The sequence below is a fragment of the Podarcis melisellensis genome, assembly GCF_964234715.1.
Source record: "Podarcis melisellensis genome assembly, chromosome: 3".
Taxonomy (NCBI): domain Eukaryota; kingdom Metazoa; phylum Chordata; class Lepidosauria; order Squamata; family Lacertidae; genus Podarcis; species Podarcis melisellensis.
Genome location: NC_138530.1, coordinates 40,062,584 through 40,083,799, shown reverse-complemented (window position 1 = coordinate 40,083,799; position 21,216 = coordinate 40,062,584). Strand labels below are relative to the sequence as shown.

At 41.1% G+C, this 21,216-nt stretch overlaps 1 protein-coding gene across 9 annotated transcripts in view; it reads left to right on the top strand.

Moving 5' to 3' along the window:
- The window catches only part of BIRC6 (baculoviral IAP repeat containing 6), a 140,963-nt gene that overhangs the window by 1,606 nt on the left and 118,141 nt on the right, over positions 1–21,216 (top strand). For all 9 annotated transcript variants that reach the window (XM_081905331.1, XM_081905329.1, XM_081905327.1 and 6 more), the window contains exons 2-10: positions 7,059–7,240; positions 9,648–9,785; positions 11,358–11,551; positions 12,920–13,031; positions 14,217–14,299; positions 15,069–15,291; positions 15,378–15,538; positions 16,632–16,690; positions 18,215–19,609. In XM_081905331.1, the coding sequence (XP_081761457.1) occupies positions 7,059–7,240; positions 9,648–9,785; positions 11,358–11,551; positions 12,920–13,031; positions 14,217–14,299; positions 15,069–15,291; positions 15,378–15,538; positions 16,632–16,690; positions 18,215–19,609 (2,547 nt within the window). The remainder of the gene's footprint in view (positions 1–7,058; positions 7,241–9,647; positions 9,786–11,357; positions 11,552–12,919; positions 13,032–14,216; positions 14,300–15,068; positions 15,292–15,377; positions 15,539–16,631; positions 16,691–18,214; positions 19,610–21,216) is intronic.

The following is a 21,216-nucleotide window of genomic DNA, read 5'->3' as shown; positions in this document are numbered from 1 at the left end:
AGTTAAGGATACCAAAAGCACTTCCATTTAGGATCTCGTCTAGGAATTAAATCAGGTTTATTTCTTGGATACATTGACTTAGAAATACCAAGTTTTAAAATAAAGTTAGCAGTATGGAAAAACTACTCTTCTGCTTCTGATATATTATGGCTTATGGTGTTATAGCTAAATCAATCTTTTGATGTTTTGAACATTCTGTGTTGATGAAAACAGTTGTACAGAAACATGTTATTGGTATTTTAAAGATATTCGTCTTACGCCCTTTGACAGTTTTATATCATATAATCTAAATAATGTAAATATATAGAAAATAAAATAGCATGTGTTACTGAAGAAGGGAAGAAAATGTAAGATTTGTATATTATTTGTGCACCACATTTTGTGTTTTGTGTATTATTATTATTATTGATTGATTGAATTTATATACCGCCCTATACACGGGGTTCTCAGGATGGTTCACATAAGGTTTGGGTTGTTTGATTTCATGCAAAATAGGAGAAAACCAAAGATATCTAGGATAGTACTGAAAATTATCAGGAACAAAAGTGTGTACATAGAAGAATATTTTAGAATACAAGAAGGTTAAATGATACTGTCTATAAAAAGCCACTATGGTCTTGTAGCTAATGTTGAACTGATCAAATCCTTGCTCAGCTGTGCAATCCTAGACCACCATAGCCAGCACACTAATTTTCTTTTTCCTCTACTGATATTCACATAGAAGTTTTCCTAACCAACCGTAGATTGCCCACTGTGCACACTGGATATTTGTCTGTACTTCATGCTTCATCCAGAGTTTCTGATCTGTGAACAGAAGGACTTCCGTTAGGAAAAGAGTTTCCAATCTAGTGAGGGCTTCTGCTGGAGGAAGATGGATGGAGAGATAACTTGAGCTGCTTTCCCCTTTCCTACTACAGCCCTCAGTACCACTTCCCATGCTGTTTGGTTTAGTCCCTCAACTCTCTGGAACAGATATTTGAGTGTTAGGCGGCAATGGTGGGTTGGGGTGAGAAATTCCAACCTGGGTATTTGTGGTTGTCCTGTCAGCTAGGCCCCTGGGTCAGTGGCTGCTGTTGCTGAATGCCAGGTCCATTCTAGTAAGCCCTCCCTCATTTTTGATCTGATTATGGCTGAGGAGGCCAATATGGTCTGTATCACTGAGACCTGAGTTGGTGAGCAGGGTAGGTTCTCACACACCTGTGCCCAACTTGGTACTTGGTGCAGCATCAGGGCAGACTTGTGGGTCAGGGAGGGTGAGTTGCTGTAGACTGTAGGAAAACTGGCCAATTGTGATTGCACTGGTAAGGGCTCATCATTGAGCCTACCTAGTGCATTGAAGGCAGCAAAGAAGGGATACTTTGCAGCCTCCATTGCATCCTCATTGTGTCGTCTGGCAGAGCTTTTCCAGGTGGTGCAGGGCCTCTACAGTCTGGCCTGAAGGAGGTGGCAGAACCAACGGTAGCTTGCGGTGACTTGTTTGCAATCATTTTGAGGATAAAATCACTTGCACCCACCGGGATCTTGACATCACTGTTACAGCAGATGACCCCAAGGGCTGTTCACATCACTATCTAGTTCTGTTGTGTGGGACGAGTTTCAGTTAGTAAGGCTCAAGGATGTGGACAAGGTGCTTGGATTGGTAAGGGTGACCATTTTCCCCTTGCTCCCTTTCCCCTCTTGGCTGATGAAAACTAGCTGGGGGGGCAGGGCAGCTGCCTAGGCCAGGGAGGTTATTAATGCCTCTCTGTGAGATGGGGTGGTCCCTGCTTGCTTGAAAGAGGCAATGGTAAAACCACTCCTAATCCCTGGATTAGGCAAACCTAAGTGACTACCAGCCAGTTGCCAGTCTCTTCTTCTTGGGCAAGGTTCTTGCACAGATGGTCAGGGATGTAATGCAGGTGCTCTTGGAGAAAATGGAGTTTATTGATCTATTTCAATCAGGGTTTAAGCCTGGTTTTGGCATAGAAACTGCTTGGGTCACCCTGTACAAGTACCTCTGTTGGGTGAGAGACAGGGAAAATGTGTCACTGTCAATTCTCCTCAACCACTCAGTGGCTTTCAATGCCATGACCATGGTATTCTTCTGTTATGGCTGTCCAAGCTAGGGGTTGATGACAATGCTTTGTAGTGATTCAGGTCCTACTTGGATGGACATTTCCAGAGGGTAATGCTTAGGGCAGGGATCTTCATACTATGGTCCGCGGGCCAGATCTGGCCCACCAGGCTCGTTAATCTGGCCTGTGGACCCTGCCACCCACTCGGTCAGTGCTGCTGAGCTAAACTGGCATGGCATTTCCTTTAAATGAAGCCACGAATGCCTTGCCACACGGGGACTGACTTCTGCGACGTTGCCGCGGCTTCAGATTGGCTGCAGTCTCCGCGCTGCGCTTAGGCAAACTCCTGTCCCTCCGACCACTGAGCATCATAAAGCTGAGCTGCAGCTGCTGCCGAAAGTCTGGTGCTCCCCAGCGAGCTCTTCCAGAGTCATATTGCAGCTGCAGATCCCTGCAAAGAAACAAATCCAACAGGGGGAACAGGAGAGGCAGCCTTCAATCCTCTTCCTCCTCCTCGCTCTGCTCCCTTGCTTCTCTGCTCCTCTGGCTGCCCTGTGGGGAACCTGCGGTAAGTGTAACTCCAGCAGTCAAATCCTCAGGGCGGTGGTGCTGCTTCAGCCTCCTTGCCCACCTGGGCACTTGCAGCCCCTCTGCCCAGGACAATCCCTTTGTGCACTTCCTCATTCTCCTCACATAGCGCTGCCACTCTCAGGGGCAAAAATGCTCCCCGAGCTGGAGTTATCCTGCCAACCCCCAGCCAACCATCTCCCGCTCGTTTACATGTGGCCACCCTATCAGGTCATGCAAATGAGCCGGGGCGTTTGACTTGGGGCCACCCTTGGAAAAGAGAGAGAGAGAGAGTGATCCAGGCTGGGAAAGCTGGGTCAGTAACTTTGCCTCCCCTCGCCCTGCGCTGATTGGCAGAGGGAGAAGTTTTGCTTGGAGCGTAGCAGGGCGATGTCCCTGGTTTCTGCATGGGTGTTTTGTGCCCCCCCTTCCCTCCCATGTGATTTTCATGCTCTGAAAGTCAGGATCTGGTTTGATATTTAATTTTTTTAAAAACCTATAGTTCAGCCCTTGACAGTGTCTGAGGGACCCCTGGCTTAGGGAGTGTTTTTCGGCCCTGTGGAGCCTTCAATGTGTGGTTTCTTAGGGTTCAATTTTATCCCTGGTGCTGTTTGGCATCTACATATGTTCAACTTCTGATTTTGTATTTTTATGTTCTGAATCACCCTGTGACCTTTGGATGAACCAATTTGATGTATACAAATAATAAAAAATAAATTAATCACCAAAAATCAGTAGTGGAAATGGCTAATTCCCTGCAGGCAAGCTTGGGTTCAGCTCTTTGTGAGCAGAATTACTGGCTAAATGTTAGTATGAAATAAGTACTTAAAATCAAAACAAATCTTGAGTTTATATTTATTCATCAGGAAAGATGAAAAGTTGACCTGATGAGCAAATTAGCTTGGTTAAGCTCCTATAGAGTGGGGTGTAGCAAGGCGGATGAGAGGGTTGTGTGATAGCTCACTTATTTTTGTTTTGTGACCTTTGAAATCACCTGCCACATTTCTTTATAAAAGCATAGATGTGTACATATTCAGCCTGTGAAATTGCCCGGCTTTTCAAAGTATATTTAGAAGATGATTGGCAAGTACTAAAAATAAATTCTGGAATAAAAATGGGGAACCAGTACTGACAACAACTGCAAAAGTCAAGACGCTTCACATCTAAACAAGTCTTTAATTCTTATTGAAGATCTACTTCCTTAAAATAGTTTACATCATAAATGTAGTGTAGCTTTTTACTTAAATTTGTTGTGATATCTGATCTCTTTGCAATAGGAATTAAAATCCAGAAGGTAGTTAAAGCCAAGTAGAGGTATGGATTTTAGTTAATGTGTAAAGAATATGAAAGTGCTTAAAACATGTCATTTGAAGATGCACGGTAATGTCACCAACATTCTTTGTGCATGGGAATGCCTTTCTGTTCTTAAAGTATGACTATTTAGGATTAATTTTGTCCTAAACTTTATATACAGGTCATGGTCATGAGTCACATGTCCCTGACAGTCGGTTCTTCACCATACATTAACATTTGGCCTGCATTTGAGCCTATCTTCAGGATTGCCCTTTACACTGGTGTACTGGTCCCATTGACTTCTGTGGAACTTCAGCAGTGTAAGCGGTTATATTCCTAAGTATAATTTTAGTTCTTTTGCATTCATATGTATTCAGTCATATGTGCTTTAAGAGAGTGTTTATTCAATTTTTAAGTAGTGTTAATAATTCAATAATATAACAAAAATAAGGTAGTCTTGAGTTCTGTTTTCTCATATCAATAGTAATTTATTAACTTCCAGAATTCATCCAGTCTAATCTGGGGATTGTGATGCAGTTGGACAGATGTGATTTGATGTAGGCTTTCAGACTGTTGATGTTAGAAAAGGGCTGCACCTGAGGAAAATAGTATTTTTGGTTCACTTCTAAGAAAAGCTTAGATGGGAAAGGGTTATTAGCATTCATTCTTTTGGCTGAACACTTTTACTAGTTTCTTTTTTGTAGATGAACTTGACCTTGTAAGCAACACCCTTATACATATCAAGTAAAGATGTTGACTTTGAGTTTCAGGTGAACTTCATATGCTTTCCAGGAATAATAATTCTGTCTAGGAATAATTGCAACTACAACCCGTCTTAAGGCGTGGTCTTTATACATACTTGAGCTGAATTGGATCATTCTTTACTTGTATCTTGTTTAATCAGCGTTTGCCAACCTGGTACCCTTCAGATATTTTGGACTACAACAATTCCAGTGAGCAGTCAGCTGACAGGGGCTGATTGGCATTGTAGCCCAAAACATATGGAGGCACACCAGGTTCATGAAGGCTGCTGCGCGACTTTGTGTTAGTCCTGTCATGCCAAGTATTAACAGTGGTGGCCAAATTTTGCCTGCAGGCATGCAAGCCTGATTCATGTGCATTTAAAGCCAGATTGCCTGTGCTCTTTTCTGAACACAGAATTAGCAGTGTGATGATGTCCTTCATTTGTTTTGCTGTTGGTGTTGTGGAGAAATCTATGCATGTTCCTCAGTATTTGACACAACCAAGAATAATTGTTTCTGGTCACTCATTATGATACAAATAGGAGGTTTTAATGCTATCATGTAGCAAATATCACTTACATGAAACACTAACGTGTGTAGATATTACTGCACATAAACCCTTTTGAAAGGAATTGTTTTTCATTCAATGCTGGTAATTGTACAGTCTGATAGAAATTTGCAGTGAAGCGTAGCATGCTGATAGTATTGAGCTTTATAAGTGTTAATGGATCCAGGAGCATTGGTTTCAGTGCTCACAGCCATCCCATTGTGCCAGTTGTGGAAAAGTAAGCTGAAACTAAATGTAGGCAAGATGGGAATAATATTTAGTGGGGATTTGGAAGCTTTCTTTGAGGGGTGAGTTTGTCATATTTGGAGTTGTTTGTTGGATCTGGTTCATAACTTGGAGTGCTTCTGAACCATCATTATTTATGGAATCAGGTGACAGCTGTTGTTTGAGCACCTTTTATCTCTTATAATTTTTATGCTGGCCGGGCCACTCTAGAAAACATTGGCTTGCCATTTTTCATGTTTTTGTAATCGAAGGATCGGCTGTTGCAATGCACTGTGCAAGGGGTATTCCCATTAAAAATGTCCAGGAGCTTCAGCTGGCAAGATGTCACAGCCTGCTTTTTGAGAATCATAGAATCATGGAATTGTAGAGTTGGAAGGGACCCCAAGGGTCATCTAGTCCCCAAGAGTCATCTAGTCAACTAAAGCTTTCATGACAGATGACCATCCAACCTCTGCATAAAAACCTCCAGTGAAGAAGAACTCACAACCTCCCATTGTTGGGTTCTGATTATTCTGTGGCAACTGTGAGCCCATCAACCATCCTCCACATACAGTTCGAAGTTTTAGTTTTAACCAGTGAATCCCAGTGTAGTTTGGGTCCAGCATCCTAATGAACATGGCTTATCATATGACTCTCCCCCCCATTGCAGTGCAATTGTCAGCATCGATTAGTGGGGGAGGGGCCAGGAGATGGGCAGCAGTTTCATAATGTACACCCCCTTCCCCACTGCCTACCTGATTTTCACTGGATAGAGCTGAGAATTGCTGAGCTCTTTAGTACTTTGACTAGATAATGGGGTGTTCCAAAGATCCTGGAGGGTTGTGGAACTTGATACAGATGAAGATGTGTTCCATGGAATCTTTGTAAGATTTTTGTGTGCAATTTGTGAAATTTAATTAGAAGGTTGAATACAATAAAGTAGCGATATGATTAAGTTTTGAGGCTGCTGGAAACTTTAGAACACAGTCGTTGTGGAATTATAAGTAGCGCAGGCAGAAAGTGTTTGTGGACTAATAGCAAAACTTCTTTAAGGTGTTTGGGGCTGCATATGTATTATATAGCACAAAGTGGTGTTCTCAAATGGTGAGCCTGGCGCACTTGTGAAAAAAGTTGGTTGTTGTTCGAAGATCCAAAATCTTCTGTTGGTGTGAAGAATACAACATCATAGAGTCACGCAATACATAGTAATTACTATCCAAAAAATTAGTGGTTCTTATCCAAAGATCCACTTTAGGCTTATGTAAAAGACATGTGTGATGGTGTATCTCTTTTTTGGATAGCATTACCTTGTGTTCCACTTCAGGATGTTTCTGAAGATGTTCCAAGTTTTTAGTTTGATTTTTAAGACTTCATAGAAGCTACTATTGGGAGGAGGAGGCTAGGAAGCAGAGAGTCATACACAGTTGTTGGAATTGGAGCTAGTAGAATCTCTCTCCTACCCTGCTGGTAAAGTATGACCATAAGTCTAATTCCAATTAGCCAAGACATCAACAGGATTAATTGCTTTTGATTTTAAAAAGCCAGGGTGGTTATTATTTCTCCTCCAAAGCTACTAATAAGATTTGAAGAATAATTGTTTTAACATAGTTCTCTTTTTACTCTTTACAGCTAAGCCAGGTGGACGGGTGAAATGTCAGTACATTTCTGCTGTGGATAAAGTAATCTTTGTGGATGATTATGCAGTTGGATGTAGGAAAGATCTGAATGGTATCTTGCTGTTAGACACAGCTCTGCAAACACCTGTTTCTAAGCAAGATGATGTGGTTCAGCTTGAATTGCCAGTGACAGAGGTAAGTAGTTAGAGCTGTTACTATTACTGCAGTATTTTTTCTTGGCTCCTAGTTTTGCTTAAACTGTGCGCCTAGTGGATAACATTTTACAGGTGTCTGTATCAGAGCAGTAATACATATTCATTATTTTAGAATACATTGTAGGGTTGTTGCTGCTGCTGCTGTAGGGTGCAAGACTGTAGTTGCTCCTTATGTGTTCAGTTTGTACATGCCCTGGTAAACTGTCAACTGGACTGTATAATGTATTATACATAGAGCAACCATGAACCAGTTTGGAAACTTCAGTTGTTTCAGAATATGTTAGTGTTGCTGAGGAGTGTTAGAGTTTAGAGTCTAGGAGCATATAACACCAACACAGCAAGAGCACTATGGGTTGTCACTTTGTTTCCAGGCTAATTTTAATATCCTGTTTTTTTCCTTTTAAAACCCTGTATAGTTTTGATCTAGGGTGCTTTTGAAGTCCCTTCTCCCATACATACATTCCTGATCATTGAGATCATATACTGTAATATCTTTATGTGCTGCCTGTTTCAGAGACAGATTGATGTTTAAATCATATGTGTTCATGAAAATACCCATCCATAGCTTTTCCTTTATTTTAAAGACTAATATTGGCTATTTGGAAAATATTCAGATTAAAAATTACTAGCTGCTGCTGAATTTGGTAGTATTAGGTGAACCTTTGTTGAGTACACCAATAAATAACTAGTGGATGAGAATGTGTATTTAAATAGATGCTTGCCTGTCTGGGCTGATATGAGTAAGAATTGCTTGAAGATGCTAAGTGGCTTTTTTGTAAATTGCATAGGAATAGGTTCTTGACTTCCCTGGCCTCCCCCAATTTCTTAATGTGTCCCCAATGAGTTGAGATGCATGCTGTGAGGGCACTATGTAAGAATCAACAGAAATACCAGGGGTCGCTGTGTGTTTTACTATAACATTTCGAAAGTGTATATTTACATAAACCTGGTTACCAGTGTTACCATGAGCTTGATTCTATTTAAGAATAATTTAAATTTAGATCAAAACAATAGTTTCCCCTCCCGTTAAATGGGTTAGCATATGTGTTGGCAAAGCAAAGCTAGGAAGATTGTATTATGACCCACTACTGCTGTTCTGAATAGTTATTAAGCTTATCTTGCATACATTTTAAACTTTACGTACAATAGTCAGACACTATCCTTCTTGCTCTTCATGGTCACTTAGTCCCACTGTGTACATTTCCCCCACTCTGTTATCTATGTATCTGCATAGCTGCCAACTAACATTTGAAGGGTCTGAAGTGGGCTCTAGCCCACAAAAGCTTGCTCAGGCTTCAGTTGAGTTTAGCAGTAGGAATGGTGAATGGTGTAGCTCAGTAGTACCCATGCTCCAAATGCAGAAGATCCCAGGTTTGATCTGTAGTATCTCCTGGTAAGATTGAGAAATGTTGCTGTCTGAAATCCTAGAGAGCAGCTGCCACTTCGTGTATATAATACTGAGTTAGAGGGAAAAATTGGCTACAAATTGAAATGAATAAATGAAACCATTAGCTGCCTACTATTACCTTGCTCTTTTCTAATGTTCAAACTCTAGCTCAATGTTTTTCCTCTAATATCAATGTTCTTCCGCCACGAATGAGTAATTTTTGTTAATATCAAAGGTCAGGCAAGCTTTTGGAAGTGGTAGTAAATTGTTTTCTCTTCTGCTGGGTGCCCTTTGTGCCTCTGGCTGGATCTCCTTCCTGATTGGAATTTGCTGGTCAATAACTCAAGGCCTTATTCTGCCTTTGGGATTTCAGGTGGCTGGCAGCTCAGTAGATGTCAGAAATTGTTCATATTTATACTGTTAATGGAGTTCCTTTTGAGTTATCTATCTCTTAATTACTTGGAGTTAGATCCATGAATATCCACAGGAATATTTCTGGGGTGGGAGAAGTAAATGCTCCAAATTAATAAATATAAATAGCATCTGAGAACATTTCTGGTAAATATAGTGACTGAGCAGCAGCAAGGCCTGAATAGACTTGGGGTCTGAGAAACTAGTATCTCAGGTCTACTCTGGGAAGTAAAAATGGGGAAGAGTCATGTATATGACCTTGAGCTCCTTGGAAGAAAGGCAGGATACAAATGCAATAAATAGTAATAAATTAGTAGTGTGTGCCTCAGAGCTATCTAGATTTAATGTTTGTACAACGTAGAATATATTTCTTAAACTTTGCTGCCTTGAATTTATACCTAGAACCAGCATCTGCAAAGCTTTGATAAGCCTTTGAATATTAAAAAAAGAACTTTGATAATGAACGGGTATCTAATACGTTGGTTTGTAAGACTTGTAGGGATGTAGGAAATTAAATAAATAATACTGAAACGAGGACTGATCTTTTGATCTGGTCTTAGACATTTCTAACATATTTCGCACATCTTAGGCTCAACAACTGTTATCTGCATGCATCGAGAAGGTAGATGTCTCAAGCACAGAGGGGTATGATTTGTTTCTCGCACAATTGAAAGATGGCTTAAAAAATACCTCACATGAAACAGCAGCAAACCACAAAGTTGCAAAGGTAAGAGATTTATCCGCTCAAATCTTTCAAATGCTAGAAGGATAACCTCTTGGCTGTTTCTGTTGCATGTTGTTGGAAGTTTCTTTACAGGTTTTTGTTGTCATATGCAGTTAATTTCTCTTTCAGGGCTTAAACATGAATAATGAACAGAATTGCATGCCACAGTAACATGTAGTTTTTGTGTTTTTGCCTTCTCCCCACATTTATTATGTGAAGAGACTCCATGATTAAAGGGAAGTGGAGCTGCGGCTCTCGCCATGTCCTGACATTGTGCCTTCTTGGCAGCTCTGCCTCTAAACCTCAGTATGTTGAGAAAAGATCTGACAGGGGAGCTGGGTGTACTTGGAAAGGCTCCTCTATGTGCTTGGGTCTCCTGATCGCATGGAGAAGTTTCCACAAATAAGCTGGCTCCCCATGTAGACCTTTGCTTTAATGCACAGTAGATCTGGGGTGTGGAGAGCTGGACAGGCAGGGGTAGTGTCTTGGTGGGACCAGGGGCACAACCTTGTTCCCCTTAACCATATAAGGCTCAGTCGTGCCATAAATCCATGCAGGGGACTTTTCTGGGAGTCAGCTACCACTTCAGTAATTTTCTTATTGCTTAAAACCACCTATGACATGTGTCTGGCTTAATCTTAAAAGAAGGAAGTTTACTAGTCTTTCTTGTTTACCTTAAAGCTACTCGCTTTAAATTTTGGAAAGGAAAAATAAAAAAAGTGTTTTAATCAGTTTGTAAAAGGCTTGTTTCTCTCTATCAGCTGTGTTAAGTCTACGTGGGTGCATATTTGCACTGTTTTTGAGGAATGACTTTACCAAGTGTTAGCATAATTCTTTGTATTTTGGATTAATTGGTGAAACTGACCCAATTTCTGCTCTGGTCTTTGAGTTTCCCTGAATCCCAGTGCAAGATACAGTAGCAAGACAGGAGGGCTACAGAAAGTGGCCTGACCTGAGTAAACCACTTTCAGCTACACCACTTTGTGCCTGCGGAAAAGTATCTTCCGGGGGTTGGGGAACCTCCTACAATGGAATGTTTTATTCTCAAAATCAGGGAGGTCCCTTTCCCAGTACAGTCATACCTTGGAAGCCGAACGGCTTGGCTCCCGAAAGATCAAAACCTGGAAGTGAGTGTTCCGGTTTTCAACTGATTTTCAGAAGCTGAACATCCAGTGCAGCTTCTGTGGCTTCTGATTGGCTGCAGGACACTCCTGCAGCCAATCGGAAGCCACGCTTTGGTTTTTGAACGTATTATGTTCGCAAACCAAGGTACCACTGTATTCTTAGAAGTAGGAGTCAAGCTGTTATTAATTTTGATTTTTTTTAATGCTTTTCACATTCCCTAGTTTGTCCTATACTGTGTGAAACTTCAAAGGTCTGATTAGTCACAATCTGTAATACCAGTTCTTTCCACATCTCAAAGTAGTGGAATCGTTGCTGTTTAAATGGTCCATGCTGACAAATTTTGAGGATCTCCATATAGACCTGATGCACATGTCCAATATTGTGTGTATATATATATGTATATACATACATATAAGTATATACATACTACATTGCTTTTTCTCTTCGTAGTGGGCAACGGTTATGTTCCATCTCCCGCATCATGTATTGAAGTCTGTCGCCAGTGCCATTGTAAATGAACTCAAGAAGATAAATCAAAATATTGCTGCCTTACCTGTAGCCTCATCTGTGATGGATAGATTATCGTACCTCTTGCCCAGTGCACGACCTGAACTTGGTGTGGGGCCTGGCCGATCAGTAGATAGGTATGGAAAAGATAATTTATCTGTTGCAATCTGTTGCTTTTGTGCATGTGACTTTCAGGAGTTTCCAATATAAACACATTTGGAATGAATTTGAATGGAAGAAATAATTTAAGTGGGATGGTGAGAGGATTTTAGGGTGCCATTTTAACCTTATTTCTCTAGATGGCTTGAAGAGGAGTGAATTTGTTGATGGTAGGATGGTTAGAAGAAGGGGAAAGTACAACTTGCTAGTGTGTATTCAGTTGCAACACAAATGTTTATGAATGGGGGTAGACCCGTTTATAACCTGTAAGCTGCCAAGCCAAATAGAGACATTAGCCACGTGCTGTCGTCTTTCAGATGACTTGACAGTCCCAGTAGGTTTGCAATCCCAGAGGGCCTGAGCAGGAAGTTCTGTTGGACCAAGCCCTTTTGGACCAGTATGTATGACTATGGGCTGCATTACCAAGCAGTTGTCATGTATCCATCTTATATGAGGACCAGAAACTTGATTGCAAAGCACAATCAAGATGAAAGCCCCATACATTAACACCTGCCCGCCCTTTGGATGCACAAGGAAGATTCCTAGAGCAGTTGGTATGATGTATATATCTAGGCTTTTGTGGAGTGGTACTCTTTATCAGCTCGGGACGCAGGTGGCGCTGTGGGTTAAAGCCTCAGCGCCTAGGACTTGCCGATCGAAAGGTCGGCGGTTCGAATCCCTGCTGCGGGGTGCGCTCCCGCTGCTCGGTCCCAGCGCCTGCCAACCTAGCAGTTCGAAAGCACCTCCGGGTGCAAGTAGATAAATAGGGACCGCTTACCAGCGGGAAGGTAAACGGCGTTTCCGTGTGCGGCTCTGGCTCGCCAGAGCAGCGATGTCACGCTGGCCACGTGACCCGGAAGTGTCTCCGGACAGCGCTGGCCCCTGGCCTCTTAAGTGAGATGGGCGCACAACCCCAGAGTCTGTCAAGACTGGCCCGTACGGGCAGGGGTACCTTTACCTTTACCTTTACTCTTTATCAATCTCTCCACCGGTAACACAGTACAGCAAGCCTGCATGACTTGTGACCTAACATGCTAAATCTCCATTTTGGGAAATGTCTTTTAGTGGCAGGCAAAGGTGCCCATGGGTGGAAGAGGTTGTTAGTTTTTATTGTGGAAAGTTAGAATATGGGTGGTGGAATTAATATATGGGTAGGAAACTCCTTGAATCAGGGAATGGGAGGCAGGCAGTTATGTTAGTGATCTCTGGTTGTGTGAACAAGGTGCAAATAGGGAATAATATTTCTTCTTTGGGACAGCAGAACTTACAGATGGGTGGGATGTTGCAAAAATTAAGCAGCCTCTTATCACATCTAAACTTGCACTTTCTACTTTCTGTTTTTAAAGGTCTTTGATGTATAGTGAGGCTAACAGACGGGAAACATTCACTTCATGGCCTCATGTAGGTTATAGGTGGGCACAGCCAGATCCCATGGCTCAAGCTGGATTCTACCATCAGGTAAAATTTTCGGCACCTTTTATAAATGGTCATTATTTGCAGTTATGTAGTATTATATTCTTCATGCTGAATGTTCAAATATGATAACTGTGGAAGACAATTTGCTAGGTGTCTGCTGGTTTAGATTGTTGTTTTATTTGGACCTATAAAGTGAAATTGTGACTATTTAGTTGCTGTTGCAAGAGCTCACAAAATAGAAAGATGGGGAAATTGTTACATAATGACTCTTGTAAAGTAATTATTTGACTTTCCATATTTTATTACTTTTGCAATTATTTTTGAAAGGCAATTGCATCAAAATACTGGACCACCTCTTCCTATTGGAACCAAACCAAATCCTGTGTTCATCATCTGAGGCTCTTTGTTTTGAGGGTGGCAACACAAGTACAGGCCTCTTCTACAGTGGCTCCCTATTTGTAGAATGCTCTCCCCAGGGAGGCTCACCTGGTGCCTCCTTTACATATCTTTATGTGCCAAGTGAAAACATTTCTCTATAACCAGGCCTTTGGCTGATTAACATTCTATGGCCCTTTAAATGGTTTTTTGTGGGAGGGGTGTTAATGGTTGTTTTTTTATGTATTATTGTTCTCTTTTTGTGTTTTTATGTTGTGAACCACCCTGTGATCTTTGAATGTCTAATAAATAAAAATAATAAAAATAAAATACTCTATATAGAGGAGCAAAAGTTGTGAAATACTTATTTCCAGCCTTTGTTTAGAAGTATAGTATTTGGAACTGTTTTCTTTGGCTCCAGCCAAGAACAATATGCTATTCTTAAAGCTTTAATTACTGTTCTTGAATGACACAACCAAAACGATGTTGAGCTATAGCAGTGGTTTTTGAATTATCTTCCAAGGAAACCTGTGAGTTGTTTTCAAAGAGAAGATGAGTAACAGGCTCACATGCCATATGCGAAATTGCTTTTGGATCTCATATTTAAAGATGGTTTGCCATGCTGCATCCTTGAGACCATAGAATTATTTGTGTCATTTTTCGGGAACCTGGTTAACGAGTGTGTTACATAGTACAATCCTATGTATTTTTACTTGGAAGTAATAATACCACTTCAATGAGGCTCACTCCCAATTCAGTTTATATACTAAATGGCCTAGGTAGCTCATTACAATTTTGATGTGTTCTTACAACTTTGTATTTTCTCTCTCTTTCCCTCCCCGCTCCTAACAGCCTGCCTCATCAGGAGATGACAGAGCCATGTGTTTTACATGTAGTGTGTGTTTGGTGTGCTGGGAGCCAACAGATGAACCTTGGTGAGAATAAAATATTTGATATATGCTTTTTGCTTTCAATTACAAATACAGTATTTTAGATAGGAAACTATATTTGGTCTATGTAGATCTTTAGCCAGTCCAACAGGTAAAAAAACTTAAAACGGATAAAAAGCTTTAAATGTAGCTTTGCATCTGGTGAGCAATACCCATTATTTGTTTTTTTTATGTTATCCTTAATAAAAAGTATCTCCCTACTCAGGTGCGTCGTTCACATATGTTTATAGTTTTAGGAAGGCTAGGGCAGGCATTTGGAGGAGAGATCTCATTGCTGCTACTATTAGTAATTGCTTTTTAGTGATACGTGTTTTCTAAGTATTGTCTTATTCGTGGATTTTTATCTTATATACCTGTTGTAAACCACTCTGTGGCTTGAGGAAGTAGTATATACATTAAATAAATTAATATATACACACACAAACTTTTAAAATGAGAAAACAGTTATTTGCCAGCAGTACTCATTCTACAGTAATTATTGCAGTGAAAATTGTAGCCATTTTAAGAACAATGTTTTCTCAAAGCAGACAAGTGCTTCCAATTTATGTATTTTAATATACTTTGTGGGTTAAGGTGCTAAGGATCCTAGCCCTTTTTTCAGGATAAAAGAAAATCCCGAGAAATTTCCAGGGATTTAAAAATATACATACTGTGCATGCGTTGCGGGCAATGGGAATGTTTGGAGGAAGAGAGAAAGTTGATGAGACAAGCTTATGCTGTTGCATTTAAACACTTATTTTTCTAATCCATTAAGGTCTGAACATGAAAGACATTCCCCAAACTGCCCATTTGTGAAAGGCGAGCACACGCAAAATGTGCCCCTCTCGGTCACGCTGGCAACAAGTCCAGCGCAGTTTCCTTGTACAGATGGCACAGACAGAATAGTCTGCTTTGGAACGGGGAGCTGTCCTCACTTTTTAGCTGCTGCAACGAAACGAGGAAAGATCTGTATATGGGATGTTTCAAAACTTATGAAGGTATCTCATATTTTAAGAGTTCTAATGCTAATTTTGCTAGATGGGGATGTCTTTCTAAATCGCATTATGTTTTTGGATTTGCTTAGGTGCACTTAAAATTTGAGATCAATGCTTATGATCCAGTAATTGTACAACAGCTTGTGTTGTCTGGAGAGCAGAGCTCAGGGGTCGACTCAAGAAGACCAACAATAGCATGGATAGAAGATTCATCTAGCTGTTCAGATATACCAAAATTGGAAGGAGATAGGTATGCTAAAATTTGCCTCTTTTTAGCCCTGGTTATGCACAAAGAAAATGCTGTTCACAATGTGTTATTGGTATACAGTGTACACAGGTCCTTCTGTAAGAATGCTCGTTATCAGAAATCTTGGCACAAATAATTATACCCAAATCTTGCTACACAAACATCTGATTCAGATATCCCAACAGCCAGAGTTTGCCCACTTTCTTACTTGTTTGTGTTTTCCTGGCTGGTGGCAGCCATTTTGGGCAGAAACCACTGAGGGAGGGAGAGGAATTGACAAATCGGCTAGCAGGGGAGATTGGATAAATCAGTTTTTCCCTTGTTTGGCTGGAGCAATTTTGGGCAGGAGGGAGAGAGAAGAGGAAAATCACAGATTAGAAACATTCCCATAGGAAATAATGGAAATCATCAGCTCCTTCTGTGAATGTTTGCCTGGGAACACATTTTGCTTGGAAAATGGGACCTGTGTGTACATATTTGCCTGAAAATGAGAGTGGATTTTGGAACATTGAGAGATCCTTCTAAAACATCCTTTCTTGGGAACGTGAAGCTTTTGTTTTTAACTGTTTTCATTTTCTGATTGGCAAAGAAAAATGTAATGTCTACAGGAAAAGGTTTCTCCTGCAACCCCCCTCCAATCCAATATCAGTTTGGCCCTATATAGACAGAGGAACTGCTCTGAAACGAGTGGGAGGAAAGCAATCATCCCCTTCTTTCTGCATTCTGACTATTATCTCCTGTGATACTTCTTTTTCTCACCTACCCCACTGTCCAGATGTTTTCCTTTCCCATAACACGCTCCCCACCCCCACCCATACATTCTTACTCTCAAGGCTAAGTCTCCCAAAGAGCTCTGAGTGGAGTCTGCTTCTTTCTCGTAACTAAATCCTTCCCTGATTATTCTGTTCCCCTGGGAGTTTCTCTCCTGTGTTCTTTATTTATGATTTATAGCCTTCTCTTTTACACAATTAATAAACATTAATTTTGAAAACGTTGTGAAAGTTTTTTTTAAAGAAGTTTAGCGCTAAGTACAATGTTAATACATTAAATTGCTGCTTTGGCTTCACCATCTCTGTGATCTTTGTCTTGTCTTTAGTGATGATTTACTGGAGGATTCAGATAGCGAAGAGCATTCCAGATCAGAATCAGTGACTGGTAGGCATACAATATCTTTTTGGTACAGTGCGGAATGTAGGATCGCTAGCAGTGAGTGATTTAAGTATACTTAAGTCAGTAAATGGCTAGAATTTCGTATACTGCTTTTCATAGTAAAATATTTTGGTTTCTTCCAAACAACTTATTGAACATTCGTCTTAATTTGTTTGGACAAAGTTGCCAGGGAGATTATAAGACATCCATTATTTATTAAATATTCATTCTGATTTGTGGGGAGATAATCCTGGTGTCATGTGAAGCAATTGTTATCCCTCATCTTCCTGTGTATTTTCCTTTCACCTACCTTTCTGCAAAAATAAAAATGAAGGAGGCTTATTGCACATGATTTCACATGCAAAATAGTGACAGTCTGGAAGAGCCATTTGAATTTACATTTAACAAGTTGTAAAATTTTGTGGATGAATTGGGCTCAGATGAAGGATGATCCTTTCAGCAGTGTAGGGGCAATCTCCAAAGCTGCTGAAAGGATCTTTCTCCCAGCCTGGGCTGGCTGCGGGCTAAGTTACATGTTTTTCTCTGACAAAATATGCAAAATATCCAACCTCCATTGCTGCAGATGGGGGAAGCAGAGGGCCATTGTAAACCTTGCTGTTTTATTTATGGTGGGAGAGGCAAACTGTCTTACCTTGCTCCCTTTACAAGTGAGACCCCTGAAATAGCCCCCACACATTTTGTTTTAGCAGTAGAGACAGTAATACTACCGATATTTGCATGCTTGTCCCATCTTGATGTATTGGAGGTGGGGGAAATGCTAACCAGAGTTAAAAGCTTTAAGTCTTTTCCCTATATTTGCAAAGAGGGGTTGAATGTGCAAGCATGAGACTAGTGCTGGCTCATTTGGGTCAAAACAAACCACAGATTTGTTGTTACATCTGATCTGGGCCTATATTTGTTCTATAAAAATGTGTATCATACCAGCAAATTTCCAGGGAACTAGGCTTAGGTGCGACACCCTGTTGAGCAGGGGTCGGCAAGGCTTACCTTGTCTGGGCCGGTTCAGTGCCACAGAGCCCCCTCTGTGGGCTGAATCATGGGTGCATGCCCGCGATTTCCAACGTCTGCGCAGATGCAATTTCCAGTGTCTGCATCTGTGCAGACATGATTTCCAGCATCTGCACATGTGCAGATGCGATTTCCGGTGCCAGGAAAGCAAATCTCCCACCATGCTGTGCCAGTTTAATGCAGTGCACGGGGGCTTGCTAAGCGGGCAGCTCAGTTCGGCTTGTGGGCTGGTAAAACGACCCCTGTGGGCTGCTTGTGGCCCATGGGCCTTAGGTTGCCCACCCCTGCTGTTGAGTATACTGCTGAGAGCAACCCAGGGTTTGCTCCTGAGAAATCTGTGAAACAGCCTTAAAATATGCTATTTTCCGTAGGATGCTATCTTGTCATTGATTGAAGATGCCAGATAATTGATTCTGCTAGGCTTTATGATAGGATTTTCATAATTTCTCATGTAGCTATACATTTTTATTTTTATCTAACACTGGTTTCTTTATCCCAAAGGCCATACATCACAAAAGGAAACCATGGAAGTGAGCCTTGATATAACAGCCCTCAGCATTCTTCAGCAGCCTGAGAAACTTCAGTGGGAAATAGTTGCAAATGCACTTGAAGACACAGTGAAAGACTTAGAAGAACTTGGGGCAAATCCTTGCCTAAGTAACTGTAAGAGTGAAAAGATGAAGGAAAAGCATCTGGAACACCACAACATTCCCTTTCCTTGTTTGTTAGCTGGAGGTTTATTAACATACAAATCACCTGCTACCTCTCCTGTTAGTAGTCATTCTCAGAGGTCACTGGAAGATTTAAGCAGGACTCAAGGTGGTAGTGTATCAGACCAGGGATCAACTGACAATGAATCCTGTACTAATTCAGAACTGAATTCTCCTCTGGTAAGGAGGACTTTACCTATATTGCTGCTTTACAGCATTAAGGAATCTGATGAAAAAGCAGGAAAAATCTTTTCACAGATGAACAATATCATGAGTAAAAGTTTACATGATGATGGTTTTACAGTTCCACAGATCATAGAGATGGAGCTGGATAGTCAGGAGCAATTGCTGTTGCAGGATCCTCCTGTGACATATATTCAGCAGTTTGCAGATGCAACAGCTAGCCTAACCTCTCCAGACTCTGACAAGTGGAGCTCTATGGTTCCTAAGCCTGGGACTTTGGTTCAGTGCCTACGGCTGCCAAAGTTTGCAGAGGAGGAGAACTTTTGTGTAGATTCAATCACTCCTTGTGCAGATGGAGTTCATTTGTTAATAGGACTGCGGGCATGCCCTGTTGAATCCCTGAGTGCAATAAATCAAGTAGAGGCCTTGAATAATTTAAATAAATTAAACTCGGCACTATGTAATAGAAGAAAAGGAGAGCTAGAATCCAGCCTTGCTGTAGTGAACGGTGCAAATATTGGTATGATCCAGAATGAGTCACCAGCAGATGTTCAGACGCCTTTAATAATTCAACCAGAGCAGCGGAATGCTAGTGGTGGTTACCTAGTACTTTACAAAATGAACTATGCCACTCGGATTGTGACTCTTGAAGAGGAACCCATAAAAATCCAACATATCAAAGACCCACAGGATACCATTACCTCACTGATTTTGCTCCCACCAGACATTTTGGATAATCGAGAAGATGACTGTGAGGAGCCCACAGAGGAAATACAAATAACTTCTAAGAATGGCAGCGAGAGAGAGAAAAGATCAGAAATTTCTACTCTTGGGCATCTGGTAATAACCACTCAGGGAGGATATGTAAAAATATTAGATCTTTCAAACTTTGAAATTCTGGCCAAAGTGGAGCCGCCTAAAAAGGAGGGTACCGAGGAACCAGATAAATTTGTCTCTGTAATATACTGCTCGGGTACAGATAGACTCTGTGCATGCACCAAAGGTAAGATCTTTATTTGGTTCTCTAATCAAATCTGTAAAGTCAAAATGCAACACATAATGTGCTGGGGTACTATGTTCCTTATTTACACTTAAAAGGCTTCTAATAGGCACCCATCATCTCCTTGCTATGTTGTTAATCATTTTTAAAAGACTGAAGCCCAATTCCGACATCAGTTTCTACTAACCTTTGATTAGATCCCAAACTCTGGTTTGAGCTTCCAAAATATATTGATAATTCATGCCTTAGAATTGCTTTCTTTCTCTTTCCCTCTGCTCAGCAGTCCGGTTCTCTAGATGCACTGGAGTCCAAAAGTGGAGCATGTATGATTTGCCAATTTACACATGCCCTACTATAGTTAGGTTCCTTTGTCATGACATCTCCATTAATCTGTAATCTTTTACTGTTATAGATTTTTATGTCTTCTTCTTTGGCGATCACTAGCAGCCGAGTAAGATTGCCTTCCATAAACATGATTTTAACAATGAGTCCTTAAGTGACTGTGGAGGCCAATTCTGGATCCACACGTCCTTCCACAGTGGGGACACAATGGTGGACAACAATGGGAGTTGTAGGCCAAAACGTCGGGGGGGGTGTACCATGTTGACCTACCCTGGCATGAAAAGTAGTTATTAGTTATTATTTGGATGGGTAAGTGTTTTGAAGTTCAATTTGAGGTCATGAAGAATTGAATTTCTTGCTTTCTAAATGGTTAATGTACTGGGTTAGCAGTTTAGCAGAAAACATTTGGATAGTGGTTTGGTTATTACTAGGAGGTTGTATACATAGTTGTGTGTGTAGCAGGTCTGACAGAAGGAGATTTCACCCCCCCCCCCCACTCACTGCAGGGGTGATTTCAGTTCCCCTCCCATGCGGTTGGGGGACCCAGATGAATGGATGGGCTGTGGCATGGTGTTCTGAGGGGAAGAAGGATCCACAGGAACTATTCCCAGAGAAAACTATTGATAGTGGGGGTTCTACTCATAGGCAACGGCCCACCCGTACAGCAGGGTACCTTGGCCCTTATAGAGTATTTCTGAGGAGCTGTCATGGAGAGGAATGGCTATGAAATAAGTTTCTGCCAGCCTCTTTGCATATGCCTAACGCTTGATCCAATCCATAATTTTTTTAATAGCGTTTTCCTGACATGTACCACGAAAATGGATACACAAGTATCTGACATACTGTGCAATATTAGTTCCCATATGTACTAGAAGGAAAAGCTGGTATCCTCCCTATAGTGAACATGTCTTAAGCTGAGATATGATGAACAAGACCTCACGGTTTGCTGGTCCTTTCGTGCAAGCAGGGAAACATACTGGGAAGTCTTCAGTTAACAAGAAATTCCCATTTTGATTTGAAGCCATAGATTTGTATCCTAGCTTGTTCAAAAGTCATTATGGTTTCCTGATTTGGACATAATGAGACTCTATAATTACATGAAGACTTGTAGGCTTCTCTCCCCATTTGTGCAAAGGGAGAAGTGGCTGCATGCAAGTATACAAGGCTCAATTATATCTTAGCTTCTTAAGATGAGATATGGTTGTCCACACATGATCTTTTTATCAAGCAAATCTTAGCTTCAAACGAAGTGAGTTAGTAGGACATAA